The sequence below is a fragment of the Sapajus apella genome, unplaced genomic scaffold, assembly GCF_009761245.1.
Source record: "Sapajus apella isolate SASKATOON/1434 unplaced genomic scaffold, GSC_monkey_1.0 scaffold4, whole genome shotgun sequence".
Lineage (NCBI taxonomy): Eukaryota > Metazoa > Chordata > Mammalia > Primates > Cebidae > Sapajus > Sapajus apella.
The window spans coordinates 40,344,588-40,358,494 of NW_022436944.1; the positions used below are offsets into that span (position 1 = coordinate 40,344,588).

At 40.0% G+C, this 13,907-nt stretch overlaps 1 protein-coding gene across 1 annotated transcript in view; it reads right to left on the reverse strand.

Annotated features, from left to right (window-relative positions):
• The window catches only part of EFHB (EF-hand domain family member B), a 57,798-nt gene that overhangs the window by 24,835 nt on the left and 19,056 nt on the right, over window positions 1–13,907 (reverse strand). The window contains exon 6 of the mRNA XM_032267484.1: window positions 2,796–2,925. Within this exon, the coding sequence (XP_032123375.1) occupies window positions 2,796–2,925 (130 nt within the window). The remainder of the gene's footprint in view (window positions 1–2,795; window positions 2,926–13,907) is intronic.

Sequence of the window (13,907 nt, forward strand, 5' to 3'; positions counted from 1 at the left end):
AGCCAAGATCATGCCACTGCACTCCAGCCTGGGCAACAGAGTAAGCCTGTCTCAAAAAAAAAAAAAAAAAAAAAAAAAAACAACATAGAAAAGTTATACCTATAAAAATGTTTGTAGCCTCATTGACTATAATAGAAGAATCAAAATGTTCAATTGTGGAGGGTGGTTAAATTATATCACATTAATAAGAATACAGTGCATGCATTTTCAACACTGGCATATACAGCAATATATAATTACTTTATGTTACGTGGAAAACAGGATATAAAATGGGATTGCACTCTGGTGAAAACTATGCAAAAATCTACCTAGGAAACCACACAAGGAAAAAATACATTAAAATGATAATAATCATTGAATTAAAGTGAACAGGATTATAAGTGATTTTATTTTGCCTGTTTTCTGTAAAATAATTTTGTTACTTCTACCGCTGTGATTAAATGAATAAAATTTCTTTTAAAACCTGTAAAATTACAACACTACTATTTAATAACATTAAAATTAATAAATTCTCTATTGTTTTGCTAAGACTAAAGACAATGAAATTATCACATTCTTAAACTCCATTTGCTTTTCAAAGTATCTCCAGTACTATTGAACTACTGAGCTGAATGCATTTCTGGAGAAGAGTGACACTCTGTGGAGAAACAAAAGAAGAAATGTAAGTAATTCATCTCATTTCTTCATTTCCTTCCCATTTGTTGGTGGGGGTGGGATGGGAAAAATGTAGGGGGAGTCAGAATAAATCAAGGCCATTTAGGGCTATAACTTTAACAAACAGAGGAACTCCACAGGGTAGGTGAATTATAATTAAACCAATAATATATAAACAGCTCAGAATTTTTTCTCTATGACTGAAAGCTGTTATTGTCACAGAGACAAAATAGGCAAAAGAGTGAGGCAGGTTGGATATTTGCAGGAATGCTAAGTTTGTGTGCACGGTGAGCCTATGGAAACCTAGGGGGACATTGTCTCTTTTAAAAAGGGCAGAGGTCAGAACAAATCTACCCCTGTCATAGGCAACTATGAATGCAGGCCCCATGCATTAGTTTTACGTGGTTGTTATAACAAATTACCAAAACCTGGTGGCTTTCAAAATGTACTCTCTCACAGTCCTGGAAGCCAGAAAGTGGAAATCAAAGTGTCAGCAAGGCCACATTTCTTCTAACAACTCTAGGGGAGAATTTGCCGGGCGCGGTGGCTCACGCCTGTAATCCCAACACTTTGGGAGGCTGAGGTGGGCGGATCACGACATCAAGAGATCAAAAGCATCCTGGCCAACATGGTGAAACCCTGTCTCTACTAAAAATACAAAAAAATTAGCTGGGCGTGGTGGCACGCGCCTGTGGTCCCAGCTACTCGGGAGGCTTAGGCGGAAGAATCGCTTGAACCCAGGAGGTGGAGGTTGCAGTGAGCCGAGATTTCGCCACTGCACTCCAGCCTGACGCCTGGCAACAGAGCAAGATTCCGTCTCAAAAAAAAAAAAAAACAAAAAACAAAAAACAAACCAACTCTAGGGGAGAATTCGTTTCTTGCTTTTTTTGTTTTTTTCCCTGGAAATTGGGTCTCAATATGTTGCCCAGGGTGGCCTCAAGCTCCTGGGCTCAAGCCATCTTCCCACCTCAGCCTCCCAAAGTGCTGGGACTACAGGCATGTGCCACCACACCCAGCCCATTCCTTGCTTCTTCCAAAGTCTGATGGCTGTTGGCATTACTTAGCATTACTTGGTTATAGGCACATGACACCAATTTCTATCTCCATCCTCACATACCTTCCCTTCTGCATGTCTTTTCTTCTTGTGTATCAGATCTTCTTCTGCCGCTCTATGGATACTGACCATTAGATTTAATTCCCACTCAGATACTCCAGAATGATCTCTTCACCTCAAGATACTTAATTACATCTACAAAGACCCTTTTTCCACACAAAGTAACATTCATAGGTTCTGGGCATCAGGACATAAACATGTCTTTTTGGGGAGGGTGGCGAGGTACCAGTACCTACAATTTTCAACCCATGGCACCAGTGTCCACAATCTTCTGATTTTTTTGAGCATAACAAGAAACCTAGATTTTTATGAGCAATCTTCCAAAGTGTATGTGTTAGCTCAGATATAAAATATAATACAGAAAATGAAAAACTAAGGATCCAATTTTGTTTCCTAGGGAAGTAGTTTACATGGAATGAAGACATAAAAAGGTCACAATTTGAAAAAGTTGAGTCTGATGCTCAGGTGCCCAAAGAACTATTCAACAAAGCTGAATAACAGATGTCAGGTCAAGACGGGAAGGTAGCTCATGCCTTTATTCCCAGCTATTCAGAAGGCTGAGGTGGACAGCTTGAGTTCAGGAGTTCAAGGCCGCAGTGAGCTACGATAGCCCTGCTGCACTCCAGCCTGGGCAATAGAGCAAGACACTGTCTCATAATAAAATAGACAAGTAAATAAATTTCAAGTCAATTACAATTGTCTTGGTAGAGTTTTGAAAGTCCATTGTATTTAAGAAACACGATAAAGTTAATCCAGAGAGTTAAAACATGCATATAGGTCTTTATGTTTGCTTGTAACTTCAGAATAAAAACAGCTAAAAAAAAAAAAAGTATCATTTTTACCTCTGTAGAAACTGGATGTGTGTCAGAAGTGAAATACATTACACTGTTTTTTCTATTTTTTTCTAATAGTTTTGTTTGAACCATATTGTTGTATTACCTCTTCAAAATATAAATTTTAAAAATCAACTTTTCTATAAGCCCGAAGGTCTAATACTTGTTCCTGAGCACAATGTAATTAAACTTACATTTGTAGTTCATGGAGCCAATATAAAGATTTAGCCATGGCTCGTCCATCATTAAAATGTGGTGTTGGTACTCCATACACATTAAACCTATGGAAACTTGATGGGTTATACTTTCGGTTCTTTGCCTCTCCTGTGGGGAAAAAAAAGGAAGACTTATGACTTAAACAACACAATCTTATCTTGCAAGACACACATTATGTTCTCATTTACATTGAAAATGAGAATGAGACAAAAAATGAAATTGTAACAGTGTGGGAATTGCACAGATTTAGCTACAGACGACAGAAGCATTCCCCCACGTGAGCTGGGAGACTGGTGGGATGCTATACACAACAATTCTTTGTGTCAATATTTGAAAAACTATGTGTAGAAATTCCCAAAGACTCATTCAAAAAGCTGTTAGAAGTAATGAATTTGGCTGGGCACAGTGGTTCATGCCTGTAATCCGAGCACGTTGGGAGGCCGAGACTGGTGGATCACTTGAGGCCAAGAGTTCGAGACCAGTCTGGCCAAGATGGTGAAACCCTGTCTTCTCTAAAAATACAAACCTTAGCTGGTCATGGTGGCACACACCTATAATCCCAGCTACTTGGGAGGCTGCAGCACAAGAATCGCTTGACCCCAGGAGGCGGAGGTTGCAGTGAGCCAAGATCACACCACTGCACTCCAGCCTGGGCAACAAAGTGAGGCTTTTTCTCAAAAAACAAAAGAACTAATAAATGAAGTAAAGTCAAAAAATACAAAATCAACACATAAAAATCCATGGCATTTCTATAAAAAATAACAACCTATACAAAAAAGAAATCAGGAAAACAATTCAATTTATGATAGCATTAAAAAATAAGATACTTAGGAATGAACTTAACCAAAGAGTTTTGTAAAAGACCTGTATACTGAAAACTATAAAACAATGATAAAAGATATTGAAAAGGACACAAATAAAATGAAAAGACATTCTATGCTCATTGATCAAAAGAATTAATTTTCTTAAAATGTTCATACTATCCGGCTGGGCGTGGTGGCTCACGCCTGTAATCCAAGCACTTTGGAGGCCAAGGTGGGCCGATCACCTGAGGTCGGGAGTTCAAGACCAGCCTGACCAACATGGTGAAACCCTGTCTTAAAAAAAATAATACTAATTAAAAAAAATTTTTTTTTTTTTGGGGGGACGGAGTTTCGCTCTTGTTACCCAGGCTGGAGTGCAATGGCACGATCTCGGCTCACCGCAACCTCCGCCTCCTGGGTTCAGGCAATTCTCCTGCCTCAGCCTCCTGAGTAGCTGGGATTACAGGCACGCGCCACCATGCCCAGATAATTTTTTGTATTTTTAGTAGAGACGGGGTTTCACCGTGTTGACCAGGATGGTCTCGATCTCTTGACCTCGTGATCCACCCACCTCGGCCTCCCACAGTGCTGGGATTACAGGCTTGAGCCACCGCGCCCAGCCCAAAAAAAATTTTTTTTAAATGTTCATACTATCCAAAGCAAAATACAGATTCAATGTGATCCCTATCAAAATTCTAATAGCATTCTTCACAGAAATAAAAAAAAATCCTAAAATTTATATAGAACCACAAAAGACTCTGAATAGCCAAAGTAATTATTAGGAAAAAGAAAAAAGTTGGAAGCATCACAAATCCTGATTTAAATTCTATTACAGGTCTATAGTAATTAGAACAGTATGGTACTGCGTAAAAACAGACATACACCTGGCCAACATAGTGAAACCCCATCTCTACAAAAAATTAGTCAGGCATGGTGGTTGGTGCCTGTAATCCCAGCTACTCAGGAGGCTGAGGCAGGACAAACACCTGAACTCAGGAAGTGGAGGTTGCAGTGAACCGAGATCATACCGTTGCACTCCAGCCTGGGCAGCAAGAGTGAAACTCCGTCTCAAAAAAAAAAAAAAAAAAAAGATATACAGATTAGTGGAACAGTATAAAGAGCCTAGAAATAAATCCAACCGTATTCAATCAACTAATTTTCAACGAGGGCAGCAAGAAGAAACAATGGAGTAAGGATAGTCTCTCCAATAAAGGGTCCTGGGAAATCTAATTTCCACATGCAACACCATACACAAAAATTAACTCAAAATAGACTAAAAAAACTAAATATAGGACCTGAAACCATAAAACTCATAGAAGAAAACATAGAGGAAAAACTCATTGACATTGGCCTTGGCAATGATGTCTTTAGATATACACAAAAGCTCAGACTACAAAAGCAAAAATAAACAAATGAAACTACATCAAATTAAAAACCTTCTGCACAGCAAAGGAAACCATCACCAAAATGAAATGGTAACCTATAAGTTGGGGAAAAAAAATTTGCAAACTATGTATCCAATAGAGGGTTAATATTCAAAATTTATAGAAAATGTATAACTCAATTCTTAAAATGGGCAAATAACTTTAACATTTGGAAAGTAAGGACATTGTGTGGGAAAAAGAGATATCAATGACAAAAAACCCAGGCTGTCCACCATTGTTATGGAAATTCTGAAGACCCAGGGAGCTATGGCAATGATTGAGGTCTCTGGCAGCACTTTCCACCATGCTAAGATTTGAGAGGTTTGGTGTTTTGTACTTACTCACTGAGTTTTGGGGAGATCATCAAAACATTGTGACCCTCATATTTCATTGTAATCTTTTACATCATATTAGAAACATTCAAGGGGTGATTGAGGGCTAAAAACGGAACAGAGAAGTCTTTTTATTTAAAATTGAATACTGTGTTTTTTTTTTTCAAGCCTTGATGTGGTGTTAGTTTTCTATTTTGAGATAAAAAAGTAGGACTGAAACTAGAGAACAACCAAGAGGAAAAGAAATGTTGAAATAAAGGTATTCAGTCTCACTAGTAATTCAAATAATGTAAATAAAAACAGTAAATGTCTTGTTACAAGAAATATAATTATATTGAAGTAACAAGAAATTATATATATATAGTTAAACAAAAATAAAGAAGATTGGTGGAGCTCATTATTAGGAAGGGTGTGGAGAAATGGATATTCTCATACACTGGGTCTAAGGGCAAATTGGGCAGTAATTTGAGCTGATAGTTTGGCTCTAAGAGTAAAAACTTCAGATTCTCAGAAATCTAGGAATGTAACCTAAGGAAACAGCCAATCACATTTACAAAGGTAGATAGACAATATATTTTTGTAATAGTGAAAATATAATGTAGATACTGACATGAAAAGACATTCCAAAATATTTCATAAGACAAAAAAAGCAAAAGGAAACATATGATGTGGAACAAAAAGAACATATATACTGATACATATGAAAGTCCAAAGAAAAACATCTATGAAAGCATCGTCAGCAGGGTGTGGTGGCTCACGCCTATAATCCTAGCACTTTGGGAGGCCAAGGCAGGTGGATCACCTGAGGTCAGGAGTTTGAGACCAGCCTGACCAACATGGTGAAACCCCGTCTCTATTACAAATACAAAAATTAGCTGGGTGTGGTAGCAGGCACCTGTAATCCCAGCTACTTAGGAGGCTGAGGCAAGAGAATTGCTTGAACCCGGTGGGCAGAGGCTGCAGTGAGCCAAGACGGCCCCACTTCACTCCAGCCTGGGGTGAAAGAGTGAAACTCCATCTCAAAAAAAAAAAAAAAAAGAAAGAAAGAAAGTATTATCTGTGTGAGATTGAGAATTGTGAGAATTTTTTTTGTTTGTTTTGTTTTGTTTTTTTTTTTTTTGAGACAGAGTTTCGCTCTTGTTGCCCAGGCTGGAGTGCAATGGCGCGATCTCGGCTCACCGCAACCTCGCCTCCTGGGTTCAGGCAATTCTCCTGCCTCAGCCTTCTGAGTAGCTGGGATTACAGGCACGCGCCACCATGCCCAGCTGAATTTTTGTATTTTTAGTAGAGATGGGGTTTCACCTTGTTGACCAGGATGGTCTCGATCTCTTGACCTCGTGATCCACCCGTCTCGGCCTCCCAAAGTGCTGGGATTACAGGCGTGAGCCACCGCGCCCGGCAAATTTTTTTGTATATTGTATATTTCTATATAGCTTTCATTTTATAAAAGAAGTATCTATCACTTTAGTAATGATTAAAATTAAGTTGCTTTAAAGTATTAAGTATATTTTAAATGTTGTAGATCCATATTTATTGCTTTTTAAATATTATTTAAGTAAAAAATTTAAAATATCTAGAGCAGGCTCCCTAAAAGCATGGAGAGTATTATCCCATTTATTTAATGCTGAATGACTTAATGGCTCAATGGATGGGGGTTAGAAAAAGTGTTCAGAGAGACGAAGCGGAGCAAGATGGTGGAATAGAAAGCTCCACAGATCATGTCCCAGTCCCGTGTACCAGACCCACACCTGCCTCCAACCACCCTGCAAGAACACCAAGTTGACAACTATCTACACAGATATGAGAGCCCATGTCAAAAATCAGGTGGACACCTGGTTTTACTTCATATGTACCTGGTTTTAACTTCATAGCACTGAAAAAAAAAAAAGAGGCACTGAAGAGAGACAGAAAAAATAGTTTTGAATCGTGGACACCACCCCTCCCCAACCCTGCAGCAGCAGAGTGGTGTGGAGAGCTTCTTCTGGCACCAGGACAGGGAAAACACAGCAATTGTGAGGTATTGAACTCAGTGCTGTCCTGTTAGAGCAGAAAGGAAAAGTGAACCAAACTCAGCTGATGCCTGTCCACAGAGGAAGCATTTAAATCAGCTCTACCAAAAAAGGAATTGCCAATCCCAGTAGTCCAAACTTGAGTACCTGCAAACCTTGCCACCCAGGTCTACAGCACTGTGTCTCCAAGTAACCTTGAAAGACAGTCTAGGCCATGAGAACTGAAACTCTAAGGTTTCAGTCTAGAAACCTTAGAAACTCTAGAGCAGAACTAGGCCCAGAGACAGTGGACTGAGGGAGACGGTGGGGGCAGGATATGTGTCATACTGGGACACCAGCTGGGGCAGCCAAGGAATACTGGCATTGCCCCTCCCCTAACCCCAGGCTGCACAGCTCAGCTACAGCTCCAAAAGGGACCCCTTCCTTCTGCTTGAGGTGAAGAGAGGGAAGAGCAGGGAAGACTTCACCTTGCATCTAGGATACCACCTTAGTCACAGCAAGATAGGGCACTAGTGGGACTCAGGAGGCCTCCGTTCCAGGACCTGGTTCGCAGATGACATTTCTAGACACATCCTGGGCCAGAAGGGAGCCCACTATCTTAAAGGAAAGAACCCAATGCTGGCAGCATTCATCACCCACTAACTGAAGAGCTCTTGGGCCCTGAATAACCAGCGGCAATACCCAGGTAGTACATCAAGGGTATTGGGTGAGCTTCCGAGACTTCCTGGCTTCAGATGAGACTCAGCACCTTATCGGCTGTGGTAGCTATGGAGCAAAACTCCTTCTGCTTGAGAAAAACAGAGGGAAAAGTAAAGGCGACTTTGTCTTACACCTTGGGTACCAGCATGGCCACAAGGTTGTAGAGCACCAAGGAAGCTCTTAAGATTCCTGATTCTGGGACTTGGCTCTTGAATAGCATTTCTAGACCTGCTCTGGGCGAGAGGGGAACCCACTTCCCAGAAAGGTAAGTTCCAGGCCATTAACCACAAGCTGACTTAAGAGACCTTGGGCCTTAAGAGAACATTGGTGGTAGTCTGGCAGTATTCCTCATGGCCTGGGGTAGCGGTGGCCACCCAGTGAGGCTCCTCTGCCTTTGGGAAGGGGAAGGAAGAGTGAAAAAGACTGTCTTGCAGTTTGAGTGCCAGCTCAGCTGTAATACAGTAGAATACCAGGTAGACTTCTAAGGTGTTTGACTCTAGTCCCTGACTCCTAGATGGTACTTCTAGACCACCCAGGGCCTGGGGGACCTCACCACCCTGGGAAGGACGTAGCTCTGGCTGGCTTTGCCTCCTGTTAATTGTAGAGTCCCAGGACCTTGAGTGAACCTAGGCTGCAGCCAGGGGGTGAGTACAGCAAGATTTTAGTGAGACCCAATGCTACACTAGCTTCAAGTTTGAGCCAGTACAGTGAGCTGTGTTGGCCACAGGGGTGCTTGTGTCATTCAACTCCCAACTTTAGGTGGCTCAGAACAGACAGAAAGACTGTATGTTTGGGAGAATGTAAGGGAAGAGAACATGAAGCTCTGCCTGGTAACCCAGGAAATTCTCCCAGATCTTGTCCAAGTCCATCAAGGCCGTACCTCTACAGGTTTGCAAAAACCACAGTGTTACTGGGCTTAGGGTGCACCCTAAAACAGATACAGCTTAGATCAAAATACCCAAGTCCTTTCAAATATCTGGAAAGCTTTTCCAAGATGAACGGGTACAAATAAGCACATACGGGACTACAGTAAACATCTAACTGTTCAATGCCAGACACCAAGGAACATCTACAAGCATCAACACCAGCCAGGAAAATATGACCTCACTAAATAAACTAAATAAGGCACCAGGGATGAATCATAGCGAAACAGAGCTATATGTCCTTTCAGACAGAGAATTCGAAATAGCTGTGTTGAGGAAACTCAAAGAAATTTAAGATAATACAGAGAAGGAATTCAGTAAATTTGAGAAAGATACAGAGATAATTAAAAAGAATCAAGCAAAGGCCAGGCATGGTAGCTCATGCCTGTAATCCCAGCCCTTTGAAGGCCAAGACAGGTGGATCACTTGAGGCCAGGAGTTCGAGATCAGGCTGGCCAACATGATAAAACCTTATCTCTACTAAAAATACAAAAATTAGTCAGGCGTGATGGCACCTGTAATCCCAGCTACTGGGTGGGCTGAGGCAGGAGAATCACTTGAACCCGGGAGGTGGAGGTTGCAGTGAGCCAAGATCACACCATTGTACTCCAGGCTGAGCAACAGAGAGAGACTCTGTTTCTTTTTTTTGAGACAGTTTCGCTCTTGTCACCCAGGCTGGAGTGCAATGGCGCGATCTCGGCTCACCGCAACCTCCGCCTCCTGGGTTCAGGCAATTCTCCTGCCTCAGCCTCCTGAGTAGCTGGGATTACAGGCACGCACCACCATGCCCAGCTAATTTTTTGTATTTTTAGTAGAGACGGGGTTTCACCATGTTGACCAGGATGGTCTCGATCTCTTGACCTCGTGATCCACCCTCCTCGGTCTCCCAAAGTGCTGGGATTACAGGCTTGAGCCACCACGCCCGGCCTGTGAGACTCTGTTTCAAAAACAAACAAACAAACAAAAACAAAAAGAATCAAGCAGAAATTCTGGAGGTAAAAAATTCATTTGACAAACTTAAAAGTACATCAGTCTCTCAACAGCAGAATTGATCAGGCAGAAGAAAGAGTTAATGAGCTTGAAAAGAGGCTATTTGAAAATACAATCAGAGAAGACAAAAGAAGAAAAAAAAAACTAAAGGATATAGAAAAATAGTCTCAAAGGGTCAAATCTAAGAGTTATTGGCCTTGCCAAGCATGGTGGCTCATGTTTGTAATCCCAGTACTTTGGGAGGCCAAGGTTCAAAGATCGCGTGAGCCCAGGAATTCAAGACTAGCCTGGGAAACATAGTGAGACTAAATTTATTTTTTTTAATTTATTATTATTTTTTTAAAATTTATTGCCCTTAAAGAGAAAATAGAGGAAGAGATAGGAGTAGAAAGTTTATTCAAAGGGATAACAGAGAACTTCTCAAACCTAGAGAAAGATATCAATATCCAAGTACAAGAAGGTTATAGAACACCAAGCAGATTTAACCCAAAGAACACTACCTCAAGACATTTAATAATCAAACTCCCTAAGGTCAAGGATGAAGAAAGGATTCTAAAAGGAGTTAAAGAAACAACATACAATAAACAAATCTGACAGCAGACTTTTCAGTGGAAACTTTACAGACCAGGAGAGAGCACCATGACATATTTAAAGTGCTGAAGAAAAGAAGCTTTTACCCTAGAATAGTGTGTCTTATCTGGTGAAAACATCCTTCAAACATGATGAAGAAATACTCTCCCAGGGAAAAAAAAAAGAAAATTGAAAAAAAAAAAGCAGAGGGATTTCATCAATACCAGACCTATCTTAAGAAATGCTTAAGGAAGTACTTCAATCAGAAAGGAAAAAAAAAAAAAAATGAATAATGAATAATCACCTGAAGGTGCAAAACTCACCGTAATAGTAAGCACACAGAAAAACACAGAATATTATAAAACTTTAACTGTGGTATCCAAACTACTGTTATCCCAAGTAGATAGCCTAAACAATGAACCAATCAAAAATAATAACTACAACAACTTTTCAAGACATAGAGATTATAAGAAGATATAAATAGAAACAACAAGTTAAAAAGCTTGGGGGACAAAAGGCATAGGGTTTTTATTTTTTCTTGTTTGTTTTTATTTTATGTAAATAGTGTTAAGTCATTATCAGGTTAAAATAATGGGTTTAAGATAATATTTGCAAGTTTCAGGAGATTTATCTCTGGGACCCAAGTATTTTTCAACATATGCAAATCAATCAATGTGATATATCAACAGAATGAAGGATAAAAAAACGTATGATCTTTTCAATTGATGCTGAAAAAGCATTTGATAAAATTCAACATCCCTTGATACTAAAAGCCTTCAACACACTGGATGTAGAAGGAACACACCTCAACATAAAAGCCGTATACAACAGACGCCCAGCTAGTATGATACTGAATGGGAAAAAACTGAAAAGTTTTTCCTTCATACTGAAAGTCTAAGCTAAAGCAATCTGACAATAGAAAGATATAAAGGGCACCCAAATGGGGAAAGAGGTCAAATTATCCTTAATTTGTAGATGATATGATCTTATATTTAGAAAAATCTAAAGACTCCACAAGAAAACTATTAGAAGTGATAATTTCAGTAAAGTTACAAGATACAAAATAAACATTAAAAAATCAGTAGCATTTCCATATACCAACAGTGAACAATGTAAAAAAGAAATTTAAAAAGTAATCCTGGGTCAGTCGCAGTAGCTTATGCCTGTAATCCCAGCACTTTGGGAGGCCAACATGGCTGGATCACCTGAGGTCAGGAGTTCATGACCAGCCTGACCAACATGGAGAAACCTCATCTCTACTAAAAATACAAAAAGTAGCCAGGCATGGTGGTGGGAGCCTGTAATCCCAGCTACTTGGGAGGCTAAGGCGGGAGAATCACTTAAACCCAGGAGATGGAGGTTGCAGTGAGCTGAGATCGTGCCACTGCACTCCAGCCTGGGTGACAGAGCAAAACTGTCTCAAAAACAAAAAGAGAGGAAATCAGTGTATCAGAGACATCTATGCACTCCTGTGTTTGTTTCAGCACTGTTAACAATGGCTAAGATTTGGAAGCAGGCTGTGAATCCATCAACAGATGAATGGATAAAGTAAAGATGAACGTATAAAGAAAACAGGGTACATACATACAATAGAGTACTATTCAGCCATAAAGAAGAATGAATTCCAGTCTTTTGCAACAACAGGGATGGAACTGGAGATCATTATGTTAAGTGAAATAAGCCAGGCACAGAAAGAAAAACGTTTCATGTTCTCATTTATTTGTGGGATCTAAAAATAAAAACAATTGAACTCATGGAAATAGAGTAGAAGGATGATTACCAGAGGCTGAGAAAGATGGTGGGGATGGGAGAGAAAAAAAAATAGAAAGAATGAATAAGACCCACTACTTGATAGCACATTAGAGTGACTATAGTCAATAATAGCTTAATTGTACATTTTAAAATAACAAAGAGTATAATTGTTTTTGGTTTTTTTTTGTTTGTTTGTTTTGTTTTTTTTTTGAGACGGAGTTTTGCTGTTGTTGCCCAGGCTGGAGTGCAATGGCGCGATCTCGGCTCACCGCAACCTCCGCCTCCTGGGTTCAAGCAATTCTCCGGCCTCAGCCTCCTGCGTAGCTGGGACTACAGGCATGCACCATCATGCCCAGCTAATTTTTGTATTTTTAGTAGAGACGGGGTTTCACCTTGTTGACCAGGATGGTCTCGATCTCTTGACCTCGTGATCCACCCGCCTCAGCCTCCCACAGTGCTGGGATTACAGGCTTGAGCCACCGCGCCCGGCAACAAAGAGTATAATTGTATTGTTTGTAACTCAAAGCACAAATGCTTGAGGGGATGGATACACCATTCTCCAAGAGGCACTTATTTTCACGTTGCATGCCCATGTCAAAACATCTCATGTACCCCATAAATATATATACCTACTCTGTACCCAAAAAAAAGAAAAAGAATAATTTTAAAAATGTTCAACTTCTCAACTGTGGTTATCTCTAGCTAATGGGATTTCAAGGTTACATTTATTCTTTCTTCATTTGTTAATATTTATATTTTATACAATTATAATATATTTTTGTAATAAAAAATAAAGGTACTTTCCTTATGAGGAAAAAATTAAGACAATATTTAAAAGAACATATTCTACAACTTTTTTATTTTATTTTATTTATTTTTTTAATAAAGACGGGGTTTCACTATGTTGATCAGGCTGGTCTTGAACTCCCAACCTCAGGTGATCCACCCACCTTGGTCTCCAAAGTGCTTGGATTATAGGCGTGAGCCACCACGCCTGGCCGATTCTACAACTTTTCAAGAGGTCAATGAAACTTCCATAAAAATCAGCAAATGAAGGGAATTGTAGTCATGTTATGGTTCATTAGAGCTCTTTTAAACATTAAAAAACCAGACATTTTTCTCAGACTGTTAAATGCTTATAATGAATCTCATTATTCGTTGTCCATACAGTGTACATATTTATGGACATAGTTCTTTTTAGTTTTTATTTTATTTTGAGACAAGTTCTCATTCTTGCCCAGGCCTAGAGTGCAGTGGCGCAATCGTGGTTCACTGCAACTTGGAACTCCTGGGTGGGCTCAAGCAATCCTCCCATCTTAGCCTCCCAAGTAGCGGGAACTACAGGCATGTGCCGCCATGCCTGGCTAATTTTTTAATTTATTTTTTATAGATACAGGTTCTCACTGTGTTGCCCAGGCTGGTCCTCGAACTCCTGGGCTCAAGCGATCCACCTGCCTCGGCCTCCCAAAGTGCTGGGATTACAAGAGTGAGCCACTGTGCCCAGACCAAAGTTCTTTTAAAAACAATTAAAGAGCATTGGATTCGACGGTGCAATAAACATGAAACGTTTTCAAATGTGAATAAAATA